This window comes from Cherax quadricarinatus, chromosome 3, assembly GCF_038502225.1.
Source record: "Cherax quadricarinatus isolate ZL_2023a chromosome 3, ASM3850222v1, whole genome shotgun sequence".
Classification (NCBI taxonomy): Eukaryota; Metazoa; Arthropoda; class Malacostraca; order Decapoda; family Parastacidae; genus Cherax; species Cherax quadricarinatus.
The window spans coordinates 16,108,143-16,128,392 of NC_091294.1; the positions used below are offsets into that span (position 1 = coordinate 16,108,143).

The window sequence follows — 20,250 nt, forward strand, 5'->3', positions numbered from 1 at the left end:
CAAATGAGAATGAACTATCACGATTCCTTTGGGATACTAATCTTACAGAGACTGATTAAACAATGTCCAAACCAAAAGCCTACATGAAGTGTATGTTTTGTTCCATTATTGTACAAACTTCACAGTATTATCTCTTAATAATCAACATTAACTACCTCAGTATATGTGATTTTACTAGTGAGAATTACCCACCTTATGTTATGTATTTTTCTTATATTAATATTACTTGCTTAAAATTTTTTTAATAAATACTATCTGTCCATTTTGCAACCCCATTTTTTTAAAAACTATTAATTACTATTACTTGCTAAAAATCTGTTTAATACTATAGTTACTATCAGTCCATTTTACTTTTGTACAATTTTTTATATTATTAATTAACGTTGCTTACCAAAAACTTGTTTTAATACCACATTTTCTATCAGTTCATTCTACTTGATACAATTAATCATTTTATTCTCTTGGTGTAGTTCTTTACCTTTAAATATTTTGTATTGCCTTTATAAGCTTTAATATTACTACCAGTGCAATATTGAATCCTAATATTTGTTAATAAAAATATAATACTCTAACAGAAATTATTTCTCTTTTTTATATTTTTTAATTAATATTACTTACCTAAGTTTTGTTCACCACCATATTTACTATCAGTCCATTTTACTTTACTATAATTTTTACTTTAGTACAATTTTTAATTTACCATTACTTACTATTATTATAGAACTGATAACCAGTGCAATATTATACTGTCAACTTTGTGCCATAATAAGAGTTAGCTTAATCTTCTATTATAAACTATTATTTTTGTTTTCTCCTATTTCTTTATAACTACCATTACCTGCAGACTTTTAACCCTTTCAGGGTCCAAGGCCAAAATCTGAAGTGGTGCCCCAGTGTCCAAGAAATTTTGAAAAAAAAAAAAAAAAAAAAAAAAAAAAAAAAAAAAAAAAAATCTTACAGAATTAAAGATAATATTTTTGTGAAGGTAATAAAACAAAACAAAAAAATGTTCTGATCAGTACTTACCGAGATACAGCAGCGGGAAGTTGACCCAAAATGACCAGTTGGCGGCAACATCAGTGACTTCCGCAAAATCCCATTTTTTTATTTTACGTTTTTTATACTTTTTTTCTTTTCTTTTCTAATTTTTTTCTTTTTCTAGTAACATTTGCGAGACCAGTATAATGTATATTGTATAAGTGTACACTCATTGTATTCAACACAATAACTGCACTAATTTGTTTATCATTATATTGCTTACAAAACTTTTTTACAAGTTTATTGAAAACAAAATGATGAAAATATTAGTGCGGTTATTGTGTTGAATACAACGGTACCATATAGTACCATATGGTACAATGTGCCACAGGGTGCAATGGTACCATATGGTGCAATGGTACCATATGGTACAATATCGTACAAAGGCACATGATACAATGGTACCATATGATACAATGGTACCATATGGAACAATGGCACCATTTGGTACAATAGTACCATATGATACAATGGTACCATATGGTGCAATGGTACCTCAGTCTTGGCTGGTGTCTCATGCCACCAACACCTGTTGACCATATGGTACACAGTATCATATGCTACAGGGTACCATATGGTACATTGTACTATATGGTATAGGGTAACATGCAGTACAGGATAACTTATGGTGCAGGGTACCATATGGTACAGAATACCATATGGCACAGGGTACCATATGGTACAGGGTACCAAATGGCATAGGGTACCATATGGTACAGGGTACCATATGGCACAGGGTACCATATGGTACAGGGTACCATATGGCACAGGGTACCATACAGTACAGAACACCATATGGTACAGATACAGGGATCCCTATGGAAATAAGTCACCCTGACTTTTTTGGGTTATCCTAGAATTTTATACATAAGCTGCTTTGTATGATAATCTATGTAATTGTATTTCTGTACACCTGAATAAACTTAATTCTTCTTCTTGTTGATTTGCCGGTACTTCCGGCCCGGGTCTTCTCCAGATGGTGACCCGGCGATAAACTTACTCAAGTGCATGTGGCATCATAAGTAAGTTTATTTAGGTATACACAAATAAAGTTACATAGAATATCATACTTAGCAATATATGTTTGGAGAACCTAGGATAACCCAAAAAAATCAGATAGACTTATTTCCATTAGGGTCCCTGTACCCTGTACCATATGGTATAATGTACCATATGGTACAATGTACTATATGGTACATTGTACCATATGGTACATCGTACCATATGGTACCACTGTACCATATGATACCATTGTACCATATGATACCATTGTATGACATGGCACCATTGTACCATATGGCACAATGGTACCATATGGTTCAAAACCATAGAATTCGTCTTCAGCTCCACTTCTATTAGTCTTAGAATTGTAAGTTGTGAAGAGGAGAGTCAGAATTCACCCAGAGAGTGAGTGGGGAGTGAGAGCTTCCTTGCCGCCAGGCAAGATGAACAAAGCTACGTTGCCGGCGTTCCCACAATGCCATGCAGGCGTCCAGATTTTTTTTATAGTGTACACACTGACCACCCAGACTCATTCTCTCAGATGTAGGCCTACCAGCCTTCTCGCGCTAAATTTGACGCCGCTAGAATTTTGGCGTAGATCTATGGTTTGGACCCTGAATGTAAAGTCGTAGATCTACGGGACGGACCCTGAAAGGGTTAATTTAATTTTCACTTCCAGTACTTTTGTCAAACTCTAAAACTATAACCGTTCAATATTAAATCATCAAATCTGTACCATATTAAGAGTAAACTGTATCTCTGTATCTTTTTAAAACTACTTGTAACAATCCATTAGCTAGTAAGATAAATTAGTTTGGTATCATAATTATTATGTTTAACATAACACTTTATTCAAAAATCTAGTTGTAGAGTCACTCACAATCTTAAGATTACAAGCATTGATCCTGATCTCAACCTTTTATTACATGACTTACACGAATCGAACAGCAACTGTAATTATTTTACAGCAGACCAAGCAAAGACATTACTCAGAGCCAACAATAACAACTATCTTTAATTACAACGTCAGATCTTTGAGCAAACATTACGATGACCTCACAGCATTACTCAATTCCCTTCATACCAGTATGTCAATCATCACACTCACAGAAACCTGGCTAAAGCCTGGTACTACAGATGTCTATGCCATTCCTGGTTACACAACCATACACAACTGTAGGACAGAACAGCAAGGGGGTGGAACAGCTATATACTACTCAGATCAACTTGAATGTATCAATAATTCTTGTACAAGGGATGAACATGGAGAAAATATTATAGCTATAAATTTAAATCAAAAGAACTGCAAAAACCCTCTCACAGTGATAAACATCAAACACAGTCAAACATTTACCATTTTAGTGAAAAGTTAGGAAACATGATAACTGATGCACATATGAACAAAGACCACTTTGCTGCTCTCAGGAAATTTCAACATAAATTTACTACATGACCAGGACCCACAAGTAACCGAATTCACAGTGTGAGCAACTGCTTGTTGCTACCAACAATAACAAAACCTACAAGAATCTCCAAAACTAGTATCTCCTTATTAGACCACATCTGGACTAACACCATATCCCCTTTAAAATCAGGCATAATCACAGACAATACCAGAGACCACTACCCTACCTTTCTCATAAACAACCTAGGTAAATTGCCCCAAGACACCACTAAAGTTACCTTCAGACTACATATTGAGACAGCTGTTAATAACTTTATAACAGCTATGAATAATGTTGACTGGCATGATGAGCTTGAGACATATACAGACACGAATGAATGTATTAATAATTTCCTAAAAAAAAAAAACACTACCTCTATAACAAGCATTACCTTAATTAAAAAACTAAACAGATCACAGCTAAGAGACTGAACAGTCCCTGGATAACACCCAGCATCCTTAAATCCATTAACCCAAAGCACCTATATGAAAAACAGAACAAAATGGGTCAAATAACTAGAGATCATTCTAAACGTTACTCGTCAATCCTTGCCAGCCTGATAAGGTCAAAAAAAAATTGTACTATGAAAACAGATTGTGTAACATAAATGGTGATATGAAAAAGACCTGGAAAACCCTATCCGAAATTCTAGGAACTAAAAAGATATCCAAAAACAAAACAATCAAGTTAACAAAATCAGACGAACCCCTACTCCCACCAACTGAAACAGCAAACATATTTGATGCTTTCTTCTCCACCACAGGAAAGAATCTCACGAGCAAAATCCCAAGCTCAAACACTCGTCCATCAGACTACCGTCACAGCACGCATAACGGAGATAAAACACCTCAATTACTGGGAGCGCTTGAAGTTCCTGAACCTGTACTCCGCGGGAGAGATACATGATTATATACCCCTGGAAAATCCTAGAGGAACTAGTACCGAACTGCACACGAAAATCACTCACTATGAAAGCAAAAGACTGAGCAGACGATGCAACATCCCCCAATGAAAAGCAAGGGTGTCACTAGCACATTAAGAGACAACACAATAAGTGTCAGGGGCCCAAGACTGTTCAACTGCCTCCCAGCATACATAAGGGGGATTACCAACAGACCCCTGGCTGTCTTCAAGCAGGCACTGGACAAGCACCTAAAGTCAGTACCTGACCAGCCAGGCTGTGGCTTGTACGTTGGATTGCATGCAGCCAGCAGTAACAGCCTGGTTGATCAGGCTCTGATCCACCATGAGGCCTGGTCACAGACTGGGCTGCAGGGGCACTGACCCCCGGAACTCTCTCCAGGTAAACCTCATGAGCACCTACCCGAATACACTATTCCTAGCCCCAACCAACCCAACAGAAGTCTCACTCATCATCAACACCTTCAAAAACAAGGCAGGGGACATACATAACTTACAGCCTTTTTTTTTTTTTTTTTTTTTTTTATTATCACACCGGCCGATTCCCACCAAGGCAGGGTGGCCCGAAAAAGAAAAACTTTCACCATCATTCACTCCATCACTGTCTTGCCAGAAGGGTGCTTTACACTACAGTTTTTAAACTGCAACATTAACACCCCTCCTTCAGAGTGCAGGCACTGTACTTCCCATCTCCAGGACTCAAGTCCGGCCTGCCGGTTTCCCTGAATCCCTTCATAAATGTTACTTTGCTCACACTCCAACAGCACGTCAAGTATTAAAAACCATTTGTCTCCATTCACTCCTATCAAACACGCTCACGCATGCCTGCTGGAAGTCCAAGCCCCTCGCACACAAAACCTCCTTTACCCCCTCCCTCCAACCCTTCCTAGGCCGACCCCTACCCCGCCTTCCTTCCACTACAGACTGATACACTCTTGAAGTCATTCTGTTTCGCTCCATTCTCTCTACATGTCCGAACCACCTCAACAACCCTTCCTCAGCCCTCTGGACAACAGTTTTGGTAATCCCGCACCTCCTCCTAACTTCCAAACTACGAATTCTCTGCATTATATTCACACCACACATTGCCCTCAGACATGACATCTCCACTGCCTCCAGCCTTCTCCTCGCTGCAACATTCATCACCCACGCTTCACACCCATATAAGAGCGTTGGTAAAACTATACTCTCATACATTCCCCTCTTTGCCTCCAAGGACAAAGTTCTTTGTCTCCACAGACTCCTAAGTGCACCACTCACTCTTTTTCCCTCATCAATTCTATGATTCACCTCATCTTTCATAGACCCATCCGCTGACACGTCCACTCCCAAATATCTGAATACGTTCACCTCCTCCATACTCTCTCCCTCCAATCTGATATTCAATCTTTCATCACCTAATCTTTTTGTTATCCTCATGCTTTTATGTACAAAAAAGCATCTCAAGTACTCTCACCAATTATTGCAACACTCTTTAACAAGTCCATCGAATCCTCCACCTTCCCAGCAATTCTCAAAATAGCGAGGGTCACCCCGATCCACAAAGGAAGTGATCAAACCGATTTGAATAACTATAGACCAATATCTAACCTACTTCTTCTCTGTAAAATCTTTGAAAAATTAATTCATACACAGATCTATTCCTACCTCGTCTCACACAACATACTAAACCCCTGTCAGTCTGGATTCAGGGCTAATAAAAGCACAAATGATGCTATTATACACATACTAGAACTAATATACACCGCTCTCAAGAAGAAGTCCCACTGGGAATCTTCATTGATTTCTGTAAAGCTTTTGATATAGTTGACCATGATTTGCTGCACATTAAATTAACACACTATGGAATAAGAGGGCATTCCCTCAACTACTTAAAGTTATACCTTAGTATTACGATGCTTCATAGGATTTGTAAAGTATTTATGGCATGAGTCTAGGGGATCTTCAGTATGAAATTTACACATGGGAAATCGTAATAAGAAATTATATATAATGATATAATTCAATCTCTTGTGCAGATCAATTTTAGCATTAAGGAGATAGAAAAAAATTCATAAAATATCTCTATTAATGTAACGTGTATTACTTTATGGTCTTAAGGTATTTTAATGGTACCTTTTACTTATCAATTAGATATAAACACTTTAACAGACTTATAATCATACATAGTTACAATGGCCTCCATTCTGGCAGAATGGGTAGATTTGATAGTCTCAATATCCTGTGACGATCAAAGTTTTAAACACTTATAATTTGACCAGTGTAACTGAAATCTCTTCAACACAGGAGAGTTTCTACTAAGTGAAAGTGTCACAAGTAGTCACACTTTCGGGAGACAAAGGAATAATGCTATTCTCCAGGAGTCTCTTAATCAAAGTAAATGAGCAGGAAAGGAAGACCTTCTCGAGACTGAGAGGTGTTGTACTGCCTAACCCACACCTCTTACCCTTGATGTCAGCTTGCGTCAGGCGAGTAGTGCAGAGGTGAGGCCACACAAACGTAAATTTGTCATTACCCTTGATCCAAAATAATTCATCAAATACATTTTTTTTTTCTTTTAACAAGTCGGCCGTCTCCCACCGAGGCAGGGTGACCCAAAAAGAAAGAAAATCCTCAAAAAGAAAATACTTTCATCATTCAACACTTTTACCTCACTCACACATAATCACAGTTTTTGCAGAGGTGCTCAGAACACAACAGTTTAGAAGCATATACAGTGGTCCCTCAATAATCATCCGGCCTGAAAGTCGCCCACTTTGGAAATCGTCGCGTTATTTCATCTAAACATTGGCTCGCAAATGGTCCGTTAACTCGCTAATTGTTCTTCGTCCTGGACACGTACTCACGGCTCTGAGCCGCCTCTGCCTCCCTTCCCAGCCAGTGTGCCATTGATTACCAGTGAGCGACGGTCCCCTCAGGTGTTCATACAAAATATTTCATAATATTCCATTCATTTTAGTGCTTGCAAGTGCTAAATAAGCTACCATGGCTCCAAAGAAAGCTCCTAGTGCCAAGCCTTTGGTAAAGAAGGTGAGAAATACGATTGAATTTAAGAAAAACATCATTGAACAATATGAAAGTGGCGTACGTGTGGGTGAACTGGCCAGGATATATAACAAATCCAATACAACCATATCTTCCATCATAGCCAAGAAAAAGGAAATCAAGGAAGCTGTTGTTGCAAAAGGGGTAAATATGCTGACAAAAATGAGATCACCAGTACTCGAAGATGTTGAGAAGTTATTATTGGTGTGGATAAACGAGAAACAATTAGCAGGAGACAGTCTTATGATGTCGCTTATTTGTGAAAAGGCTAGGCAGTTGCATGACGATTTGGTAAAGAAATTGCCTGCAACTAGTGGTGATGTGAGTGAATTTAAGGCCAGCAAAGGCTGGTTTGAGAGATTTAAGAAGCGTACTGACATACACAGTGTGGTAAGGCATGGTGAGGCTGCCAGTTCTGACAATAAAGCGGCTGAAAAATATGTGCAGGAATTCAAGGAGTACATAGAGGCTGAAGGACTGAAACCTGAACAAGTGTTCAATTGTGACGAAACAGGCCTCTTTTGGAAGAAAATGCCAAAGAGGACCTACATTACTCAGGAAGAAAAGGCACTGCCAGGACACAAGCCTATGAAAGACAGGCTGACGCTCATGTTCTGTGCTAATGCTAGTGGGGATTTCCTCCTCCAGTCTTCCATACACTAAGAAGAATCGCTAATAAAGGTAAGTGTTATGCTGTTAATGTTTCATTCATCATGTCCCAGTGTATTATGTACTACATCTATATTTCATGTAAAAATTTTTTTTGTTTTAATACTTCTGGGTATCAGGAACAGATTAATTGTATTTACATTATTTCTTATGGGGAAAACTGATTCTAAAATCGTTTATTTCGATAATAGTCCCACTTCCAGGAACGGATTAAGGACGATAATTGTGGGACCACTGTACATATAAAGATACACAACATATCCCACCAAACTGCCAATATCCCGAACCTCTCCTTTAGAGTGCAGGCATTGTACGTCCCATTTCAAGGACTCAAGTCCGGATATATAAAAATAACCGGTCGTATGAGGCGACTAAAATGCCGGGAGCAATGGGCTAGTAACCCCTTCTCCTGTAGACATTTACTAAAAAAGAGAAGAAGAAAAACTTTATAAAACTGGGATGCTTGAATGTGCGTGGATGTAGTGCGGATGACAAGAAACAGATGATTGCTGATGTTATGAATGAAAAGAAGTTGGATGTCCTGGCCCTAAGCAAAACAAAGCTGAAGGGGGTAGGGGAGTTTCGGTGGGGGGAAATAAATGGGATTAAATCTGGAGTATCTGAGAGAGTTAGAGCAAAGGAAGGGGTAGCAGTAATGTTGAATGATCAGTTATGGAAGGAGAAAAGAGAATATGAATGTGTAAATGCAAGAATTATGTGGAATAAAGTAAAGGTTGGATGCGAGAAGTGGGTCATAATAAGCGTGTATGCACCTGGAGAAGAGAGGAATGCAGAGGAGAGAGAGAGATTTTGGGAGATGTTAAGTGAATGTATAGGAGCCTTTGAACCAAGTGAGAGAGTAATTGTGGTAGGGGACCTGAATGCTAAAGTAGGAGAAACTTTTAGAGAGGGTGTGGTAGGTAAGTTTGGGGTGCCAGGTGTAAATGATAATGGGAGCCCTTTGATTGAACTTTGTATAGAAAGGGGTTTAGTTATAGGTAATACATATTTTAAGAAAAAGAGGATAAATAAGTATACAAGATATGATGTAGGGCGAAATGACAGTAGTTTGTTGGATCATGTATTGGTAGATAAAAGACTGTTGAGTAGACTTCAGGATGTACATGTTTATAGAGGGGCCACAGATACATCAGATCACTTTCTAGTTGTAGCTACACTGAGAGTAAAAGGTAGATGGGATACAAGGAGAATAGAAGCATCAGGGAAGAGAGAGGTGAAGGTTTATAAACTAAAAGAGGAGGCAGTTAGGGTAAGATATAAACAGCTATTGGAGGATAGATGGGCTAATGAGAGCATAGGCAATGGGGTCGAAGAGGTATGGGGTAGGTTTAAAAATGTAGTGTTAGTGTGTTCAGCAGAAGTTTGTGGTTACAGGAAAGTGGGTGCAGGAGGGAAGAGGAGCGATTGGTGGAATGATGATGTATGGGAGAAAAAGTTGGCATATGAGAAGTTTTTACAAAGTAGAAGTGATGCAAGGAGGGAAGAGTATATGGAGAAAAAGAGAGAGGTTAAGAGAGTGGTGAAGCAATGTAAAAAGAGAGCAAATGAGAGAGTGGGTGAGATGTTATCAACAAATTTTGTTGAAAATAAGAAAAAGTTTTGGAGTGAGATTAACAAGTTAAGAAAGCCTAGAGAACAAATGGATTTGTCAGTTAAAAATAGGAGAGGAGAGTTATTAAATGGAGAGTTAGAGGTATTGGGAAGATGGAGGGAATATTTTGAGGAATTGTTAAATGTTGATGAAGATAGGGAAGCTGTGATTTCGTGTATAGGGCAAGGAGGAATAACATCTTGTAGGAGTGAGGAAGAGCCAGTTGTGAGTGTGGGGGAAGTTCATGATGGGATAAAGATAGAAATGTTAAAAGCAGGTGGGGATATAGTTTTTGAGTGGTTGGTGCAATTATTTAATAAATGTATGGAAGAGGGTAAGGTACCTAGGGATTGGCAGAGAGCATGTATAGTTCCTTTGTATAAAGGCAAAGGGGATAAAAGAGAGTGCAAAAATTATAGGGTGCCAGGGGTAAATGTAAATGGGGAGCCTTTAATTGAGCTATGTGTAGAAAGAAATTTGGTAATAAGTAATACATATTTTATGAAAAAGAGGATAAATAAATATACAAGGTATGATGTAGCACGTAATGAAAGTAGTTTATTAGATTATGTATTGGTGGATAAAAGGTTGATGGGTAGGCTCCAGGATGTACATGTTTATAGAGGGGCAACTGATATATCGGATCATTATTTAGTTGTAGCTACAGTTAGAGTAAGAGGTAGATGGGAAAAGAGGAAGGTGGCAACAACAAGTAAGAGGGAGGTGAAAGTGTATAAACTAAGGGAGGAGGAAGTTCGGGTGAGATATAAGCGACTATTGGCAGAAAGGTGGGCTAGTGCAAAGATGAGTAGTGGGAGGGTTGAAGAGGGTTGGAATAGTTTTAAAAATGCAGTATTAGAATGTGGGGCAGAAGTTTGTGGTTATAGGAGGGTGGGGGCAGGGGGAAAGAGGAGTGATTGGTGGAATGATGAAGTAAAGGGTGTGATAAAAGAGAAAAAGGTAGCTTATGAGAGGTTTTTACAAAACAGAAGTGTTATAAGAAGAGCAGAGTATATGGAGAGTAAAAGAAAGGTAAAGAGAGTGGTGAGAGAGTGCAAAAGGAGAGCAGATGATAGAGTGGGAGAGGCACTGTCAAGAAATTTTAATGAAAATAAGAAAAAATTTTGGAGTGAGTTAAACAAGTTAAGAAAGCCTAGGGAAAATATGGATTTGTCAGTTAAAAACAGAGTAGGGGAGTTAGTAGATGAGGAGATGGAGGTATTGGGTAGATGGCGAGAATATTTTGAGGAACTTTTAAATGTTAAGGAAGAAACAGAGGCAGTAATTTCATGCATTGGTCAGGGAGGTACGTGAGGCATTACGTAAAATGAAAGGGGGTAAAGCAGCTGGAACTGATGGGATCATGACAGAAATGTTAAAAGCAGGGGGGGATATAGTGTTGGAGTGGTTGGTACTTTTGTTTAATAAATGTATGAAAGAGGGGAAGGTACCTAGGGATTGGCAGAGAGCATGTATAGTCCCTTTATATAAAGGGAAAGGGGACAAAAGAGACTGTAAAAATTATAGAGGAATAAGCTTACTGAGTATACCAGGAAAAGTGTACGGTAGGGTTATAATTGAAAGAATTAGAGGTAAGACAGAATGTAGCATTGCGGATGAGCAAGGAGGTTTCAGAGTGGGTAGGGGATGTGTAGATCAGGTGTTTACATTGAAGCATATATGTGAACAGTATTTAGATAAAGGTAGGGAAGTTTTTATTGCATTTATGGATTTAGAAAAGGCATATGATAGAGTGGATAGAGGAGCAATGTGGCAGATGTTGCAAGTATATGGAATAGGTGGTAAGTTATTAAATGCTGTAAAGAGTTTTTATGAGGATAGTGAGGCTCAGGTTAGGGTGTGTAGAAGAGAGGGAGACTACTTCCCAGTAAAAGTAGGTCTTAGACAGGGATATGTAATGTCACCATGGTTGTTTAATATATTTATAGATGGGGTTGTAAAGGAAGTAAATGCTAGGGTGTTTGGGAGAGGGGTGGGATTAAATTATGGGGAATCAAATTCAAAATGGGAATTGACACAGTTACTTTTTGCTGATGATACTGTGCTTATGGGAGATTATAAAGAAAAATTGCAAAGGTTAGTGGATGAGTTTGGGAATGTGTGTAAAGGTAGAAAGTTGAAAGTGAACATAGAAAAGAGTAAGGTGATGAGGGTGTCAAATGATTTAGATAAAGAAAAATTGGATATCAAATTGGGGAGGAGGAGTATGGAAGAAGTGAATGTTTTCAGATACTTGGGAGTTGACGTGTCGGCGGATGGATTTATGAAGGATGAGGTTAATCATAGAATTGATGAGGGAAAAAAGGTGAGTGGTGCGTTGAGGTATATGTGGAGTCAAAAAACGTTATCTATGGAGGCAAAGAAGGGAATGTATGAAAGTATAGTAGTACCAACACTCTTATATGGGTGTGAAGCTTGGGTGGTAAATGCAGCAGCGAGGAGACGGTTGGAGGCAGTGGAGATGTCCTGTTTAAGGGCAATGTGTGGTGTAAATATTATGCAGAAAATTCGGAGTGTGGAAATTAGGAGAAGGTGTGGAGTTAATAAAAGTATTAGTCAGAGGGCAGAAGAGGGGTTGTTGAGGTGGTTTGGTCATTTAGAGAGAATGGATCAAAGTAGAATGACATGGAAAGCATATAAATCTATAGGGGAAGGAAGGCGGGGTAGGGGTCGTCCTCGAAAGGGTTGGAGAGAGGGGGTAAAGGAGGTTTTGTGGGTAAGGGGCTTGGACTTCCAGCAAGCGTGCGTGAGCGTGTTAGATAGGAGTGAATGGAGACGAATGGTACTTGGGACCTGACGATCTGTTGGAGTGTGAGCAGGGTAATATGTAGTGAAGGGATTCAGGGAAACCGGTTATTTTCATATAGTCGGACTTGAGTCCTGGAAATGGGAAGTACAATGCCTGCACTTTAAAGGAGGGGTTTGGGATATTGGCAGTTTGGAGGGATATGTTGTGTATCTTTATATGTGTATGCTTCTAGACTGCTGTATTCCGAGCACCTCTGCAAAAACAGTGATAATGTGCAAGTGTGGTGAAAGTGTTGAATGATGATGAAAGTATTTTTCTTTTTGGGGATTTTCTTTCTTTTTTGGGTCACCCTGCCTCGGTGGGAGACGGCCGACTTGTTGAAAAAAAAAAAAAAAAAAAAAAGTCTGTTGAGTATACCTGGTAAAGTGTATGGTAGAGTTATTATTGAAAGAATTAAGAGTAAGACGGAGAATAGGATAGCAGATGAACAAGGATGCTTTAGGAAAGGTAGGGGGTGTGGACCAGGTGTTTACAGTGAAACATATAAGTGAACAGTATTTAGATAAGGCTAAAGAGGTCTTTGTGGCATTTATGGATTTGGAAAAGGCGTATGACAGGGTGGATAGGGGGGCAATGTGGCAGATGTTGCAGGTGTATGGTGTAGGAGGTAGGTTACTGAAAGCAGTGAAGAGTTTTTACGAGGATAGTGAGGCTCAAGTTAGAGTATGTAGGAAAGAGGGAAATTATTTCCCAGTAAAAGTAGGCCTTAGACAAGGATGTGTGATGTCACCGTGGTTGTTTAATATATTTATAGATGGGGTTGTAAGAGAAGTAATTGCGAGGGTCTTGGCAAGAGGCGTGGAGTTAAAAGATAAAGAATCACACATAAAGTGGGAGTTGTCACAGTTGGTCTTTGCTGATGACACTATGCTCTTGGGAGATTCTGAAGAGAAGTTGCAGAGATTGGTGGATGAATTTGGTAGGGTGTGCAAAAGAAGAAAATTGAAAGTGAATACAGGAAAGAGTAAGGTTATGAGGATAACAAAAAGATTAGGTGAAGAAAGATTGGATATCAGATTGGAGGGAGAGAGTATGGAGGAGGTGAATGTATTCAGATATTTGGGAGTGGACATGTCAGTGGATGGGTCTGTGAAAGATGAGGTGAATCATAGAATTGATGAGGGGAAAAGGGTGAGTGGTGCACTTAGGAGTCTGTGGAGACAAAGAACTTTGTCCTTGGAGGCAAAGAGGGGAATGTATGAGAGTATAGTTTTACCAACGCTCTTATATGGGTGTGAAGCATGGGTGATGAATGTTGCAGCGAGGAGAAGGCTGGAGGCAGTGGAGATGTCATGTCTGAGGGCAATGTGTGGTGTGAATATAATGCAGAGAATTCGTAGTTTGGAAGTTAGGAGGAGGTGCGGGATTACCAAAACTGTTGTCCAGAGGGCTGAGGAAGGGTTGCTGAGGTGGTTCGGACATGTAGAGAGAATGGAGCGAAACAGAGTTACTTCAAGAGTGTATCAGTCTGTAGTGGAAGGAAGGCGGGGTAGGGGTCGGCCTAGGAAAGGTTGGAGGGGGGGGTAAAGGAGGTTTTTTGTGTGAGGGGCTTTGACTTACAGCAGGCATGCGTGAGCCTGTTTGTTAGGAGTGAATGGAGACAAATGGTTTTTAATACTTGACGTGCTGTTGGAGTGTGAGCAAAGTAACATTTATGAAGGGGTTCAGGGAAACCGGCAGGCCGGACTTGAGTCCTGGAGATGGGAAGTACAGTGCCTGCACTCTGAAGGAGGGGTGTTAATGTTGCAGTTTAAAAACTGTAGTGTAAAGCACCCTTCTGGCAAGACAGTGATGGAGTGAATAATGGTGAAAGTTTTTCTTTTTCGGGCCACCCTGCCTTGGTGGGAATCGGCCAGTGTGATAACAAAAAAAAAAAAAAAACGGTTTCCCTGAATCCCTTCACTAAATATTACCCTGCTCACACTCCAACAGATCGTCAGTTCCCAAATACCATTTGTCTCCATTCACTCCTATCGAACATGCTCATGCACGCCTGCTGGAAGTCCAAGCCCCTCGCCCACAAAACCTTCCTTACCCCTTCCTTCCAACCTTTTCGAGGACGACCCCTACCCCGCCTTCCTTCCACTACAGATTTAAACGCTCTCCATGTCATTCTACTTTGATCCACTCTCTCTAAATGACCAAACCACCTCAACAACCCCTCTTCAGCCCTCTAATACTTTTATTAACTCCACACCTTCTCCTAATTTCCACACTCCGAATTTTCTGCATAATATTTACACCACACATCGCCCTTAGACAGGACATCTCCACTGCCTCCAACCGCCTCCTCGCTGCTGCATTCACAACCCAAGCTTTACACCCATATAAGAGTCTTGGTACTAGTATACTTTTATACATTCCCTTCTTTGCCTCCATACTTTTATACATTCCCTTCTTTGCCTCATAAACTACCTTTTTCTCATTTATTACACCTTTTGCTTCATCATTCCACCAATCACTCCTCTTTCCTCCTGCACCCACCCTCCTATAATCACAAACTTCTGCCCCACATTCTAATACCGCATTTTTTAAAAGTATTCCAACCCTCTTCAACCCCCCCACTACTCATACTTGCACCAGCCCTCCTTTCTGCCAATAGTTGCTTATATCTCACCCGAACTTCTTCCTCCCTTAGTTTATACACTTTTACCTCCCTTTTACTTCTTGTTGCCATTTTCCTCTTGTCTCATCTACCTCTTACTCTAACTATAGCTGCAACTAAATAATGATCCGATATATCAGTTGCCCCTCTATAAATGTGTACATCCTGGAGCCTACCCATCAACCTTTTACCCACCAATACATAATCTAACAAACTACTTTCATTATGTGCAAAGTTGCTGTTTTAAACTGTAGATCACTAGCCAAAAATCTACAGACCAGTAGCCCTAACTTCTCACATCGTAAAATCTTTGAAAGTGTGATGAGATGGCAGATTACAAATTTCATGGCCCAGCACAACCAGCATAACCCAAACCAGCATGGTTTTAGAGCAGGACGATCATGCCTGTCACAGCTGCTGAACCAGTATGACAGAATAACAGGCACTGGAAGAAGACCAAAATGCAGATGTGATTTACACAGATTTTACAAAGGCGTTTGACAAATGCGATTATGAAGTGATAGCGCACAAAATGAAGGCCTTGGGCATTACGGGGAAGGTAGGAAGATGGATTTTCAGGTTCCTAACACACAGAACACAATAAGTAGTAGTAAACAGAGCAAGATCCACCATCAATGAGGTCAAAAGCTCATTGCCCCAAGGCACTGTCCTGGCACCTCTGCTGTTTCTCATCCTCATAGCAGATATGGATAAAAACACCTGTCACACTTTTGTATCATTTGCAGATAACACTAAAATAACTATGAAAGTCATTATGGTAGAGGACACTGAAAAATTACAGGAATACATAAGCAGGGTTTTCCAGTGGGCAATTCAATGATGATAAGTTCCAGATGCTTAGGTATGGAAAGAATGAAGAACTCAAAAGGAACACTATATACAAAACTCAAGAGGGTCACCAAATAGAAAGAAAGGAACACGTCAAAGACCTGTGAATAATTATGTCAGCTAACCTTTCTTTTAAGGAACCTAACAAGACAAAGATCAAGACAGCCAGGAAGATAACGAGGTGAGTATTGAGTATTGAGAACTTTCAAAACATGTGAAATAATGCTGATAGTGACACTCTTCAAATCGCTAGTGCTCCCTCATTTAGAATTTTGCTCAGTGCTGATGGCCTCATTCAAAGCAGGAGAAATATCAGAGCTGGAACAAACACAGAGATCGTTTACGGCTCGCACTGAGCTAGTAAAGCACCTAAATTACTGGGAACGCCTTCAAGTCTTGAACATGTACTCTTTGGAGTGGCGTAGAGAGATACACGATAATATATACCTGGAAAGTACTCAAGGGCCTGGTCCCAAATCTGCACACTGCCATAACAACATACTGGAGTGAAAGATATGGGAGGATGTGTAAAACAAACCCAGTGAGGAACAGGGGTGCAGTGGGGACAATAAGGGAACACTGTATCAACATCCGGGGTTCCAGACCATTCAACATCTTACCAGAAGATATCAGAAACACGGCTGGAACAAGTGTAGAAGCCTTCAAGAGGAAACTGGACAAGTATCTTCACCAGGTACCAGATCAACTAGACTGTGATGGATATGTGGGGCAGTGGGCCTCCAGCAGCAACAGCCTGGTTGATCAGGCAAGCACTGGACAAACCTGGCCCATGACCAGGCTTTAAGAGTAGTTAAACTCTCGAAACTCGTAAGGTATGGTTGCAGTTTTATTTTCTCATTATGTACTGCATGCTGCAGGATTATTTTGTATTGTTCACACTTACCCCATAGACTCATTCTCTCAAATCTAGGCCCAAATTTACCATTTGCTTATCTGAGTAAGTTGAGCTCATGGTGTACTATGGCACTGACAGTGACCTCAAACCCGTAGTATTACTGCATGGGCACCAAAGGGGTTAAAGTAGGACTCAAGTGGGAGAAATTGCTGATGCATAAACTGTTCAGAGACTAGTAACTTTGCACCTACATAATTCCATAAGTTTTCCATCAAATTTCATATTTTGGTGTCATTAACTTCAGAAAAAAAAGATAATTTCAGAAGAATTATTAAAAAAAAAAAAAGTGGACACTGAAAGCAATAGTTATTTTAGTGTTCTAGACAGTGAAAAAGTTAAATGTGGAAAATACATGAAGGAAATTGGCTAAATGATATCTGGCCCATTGTAATTTTAAGCTTAAACCTTACCTCACAGTATGTAGGATTATCTTCCTCAGGAATATACACCACTTCTTTTTGTTTCTTGACAGGGATATCTCTATCTATGGGTTCTCCAAAAGCCTTTCGCACATGCACTTTGTCAAATGGTTTTCGATCTTGAGGGCAAGTTGCATTTGTCTGTAAAGATAGATGTAATTCAAAGGAAGATAGTGTTACAGTTCTTAGTTATGCCTGTTTACCTGACAAATATAAAAGAAGAATATGAGCCCACTAAGTAACATTGTATTTTAATTGTAAAAGTGACTTTTACATACTACACGTAGTGACAGAACATCAACATAAGCAAGGGCAACACAGTATTATGAAATATCTAGTGAAAGAAAATAAGGTGCTTTAGTGATGATTACCAGAGAAGCACTGCATCAGCTGACCTGGTGCAGTGCCCCTCTGCCTCTTGGGAACACTTAGCATTGAGCTACCTTGATATTCACCACCTTAATACTTGTAAAGGCATCAAGTAAAATGTTGCCACAATAAAATGTCCCATTATTTGCACTTGTGTCCTTTTACCTAACATATTGTCAGTAATTCCTAGGTAGCAAGTTGGTAGACAGCAACCGCCCAGGGAGGTACTACTGTCCTGCTAAGTGAGTGTGAAACGGAAGCCTGTAATTGTTTTACATGATGGTAGGATTGTCTTTTTTTCTGTCTCATAAACATGCAAGATTACAGGTACGTCTTGCTACTTCTACTTATGCTTAGGTCACAATACACATACGTGTACAAGCATATATATATAAATATATACACACCTCCTGGGTTTTCTGCTATTTTCTAATTCTTGTTCTTGTTTATTTCCTCTTATCTCCATGGGGAAGTGGAACAGAATTCTTCCTCCGTAAGCCATGCGTGTTGTACGAGGCAACTAAAATGTGGGTGGTGGGGAAGACAGTGTGGGTGGTGGGGAAGACAGTGTGGGTGTTGGGGAAAACAGTGTGGGTGTTGGGGAAAACAGTGTGGGTGTTGGGGAAAACAGTGTGGGTGTTGGGGAAAACAGTGTGGGTGGTGGAGAAGACAATGTGGGTGGTAGAGAAGACAGTGTGGGTGGCGGGGAAGACAGTGTGGGTGGTGGAGAAGACAGTGTGGGTTGTGGAGAAGACAGTGTGGATGGTGGAGAAGACAGTGTGGGTGGTGAAGACAATGTGGGTGGTGGGGAAGACAGTGTGGGTGGTTCAGAAGACAGTGTGGGTGGTGGGAAAGACGGTGTGGGTGGTAAGGAAGACGATGTGGGTGGTGGGGAAGACAGTGTGGATGGTGAAGACAGTGTGGGTGATGGGGAAGACAGTGTGGGTGGTGGAGAAGACAGTGTGGGTGGTGGGGAAAACAGTGTGGCTGGTGGAGAAGACAGTGTGGGTGATGGGGAAAACAGTGTGGCTGGTGGAGAAGACAGTGTGGGTGATGGGGAAAACAGTGTGGGTGGTGAAAACAGTGTGGGTGGTGGGAAAGACAGTGTGGGTGGTGGTGAAGACAGTGTGGGTGGTGGGGAAAAGTGTGGGTGGTGAAAACAGTGTGGGTGTTGGGGAAGACAGTGTGGGTGGTGGAGAAGACAGTGTGGGTGTTGGGGAAGAGAGTGTGGGTGGTGGGGAAGTCAGTGTGGGTGGTGAGGAAGTCAGTGTGGGTGGTGGGGAAGACAGTGTGGGTGGTGAAGACAGTGTGGGTAGTGAAGACAGTGTGGGTGGTGGAGAAGCCAGTGTGGGTGGTGGGGAAAACAATGTGGGTGGTGGGTAAGACGGCATGGGTGGTGGAGAAAACAATGTGGGTGGTGGGTAAGACGGCAAGGGTGGTGAGGAAAACAGTATGGGTAATGAGTAATGTTACAATGGGATGGATAATACACACACGGCAGCAGGTGGTGGTGGTGGTGCAATGCGTCATGTGGCACTAGCGGTACCCCAAGCTGGTAGCCATGCTGCTGACTCAGCACATCCATAACAAAGGCCACCTTCAACCACCCACACACCACAACAACCTGCACAACCACAACAACCTTCACAACCACAACAACCTTCACAACCACAACCACCTGTCAATATCCAGTACTCACCAGCAGACTGCATCTGGGATTGGCAGCAGGGTGCCAATCAGTGCCAACGAGTGTATGTACATTATGTATTATATTGGTCTTACAGGCCACAAAAGTTACATGAAAAAATATTAGAAAAGAAAAAATAGAATAAAAGTAAAAATAATACAGTGGAACCTCTACTTGCGAGTTTATTCCATTCCATGACCTTGCTTGCAACTGGATTTGCTCATTTGCAGGGTCAATTTTCCTCATTTAAATTAATTGAAATGCAATTAATCCATTCCAGTGGAATTCTGTATTTCAATAATTTCACTAATATCAACTCTATGGCTTATTTATCTATCTCACTTCATCTAATATGATATAATAAACAATATAAATAACACAGAAATCTGATATACAGTGGACCCCCGCATAACGATCACCTCCGAATGCGACCGATTATGTAAGTGTATTTATGTAAGTGCTTTTGTACGTGTATGTTTGGGGGTCTGAAATGGACTAATCTAATTCACAATATTCCTTATGGGAACAAATTCGGTCAGTACTGGCACCTGAACATACTTCTGGAGTGAAAAAATATCGTTAACCGGGGGTCCACTGTACAGTGGACCCCCGCATAACGATGGCATCGCATAGCGATTTTTCCGCATAACGATTACTTTTATCGCAAAATTTTTGCCCCGCATACCGATTAAAAACCCGCATACCGATTTTCGTCCGAGACGCGTCCAATGTGCCCTCAGCCAGCCTCACATGTGCCGCTCCGTCCCATTGTTTACCAGCCAGCCTCCGCGGTAACATCCAAGCATACACTCGGAATATTTCGTATTATTACAGTATTTTCGG

The 20,250-nt window shown here is 40.5% G+C and overlaps 1 protein-coding gene across 4 annotated transcripts in view; it reads right to left on the minus strand.

Moving 5' to 3' along the window:
• The window catches only part of LOC128706570 (uncharacterized), a 273,076-nt gene that overhangs the window by 190,095 nt on the left and 62,731 nt on the right, over positions 1 to 20,250 (minus strand). For all 4 annotated transcript variants that reach the window (XM_053801503.2, XM_070090311.1, XM_070090316.1 and 1 more), the window contains one exon: positions 17,343 to 17,492. In XM_053801503.2, the coding sequence (XP_053657478.1) occupies positions 17,343 to 17,492 (150 nt within the window). The remainder of the gene's footprint in view (positions 1 to 17,342; positions 17,493 to 20,250) is intronic.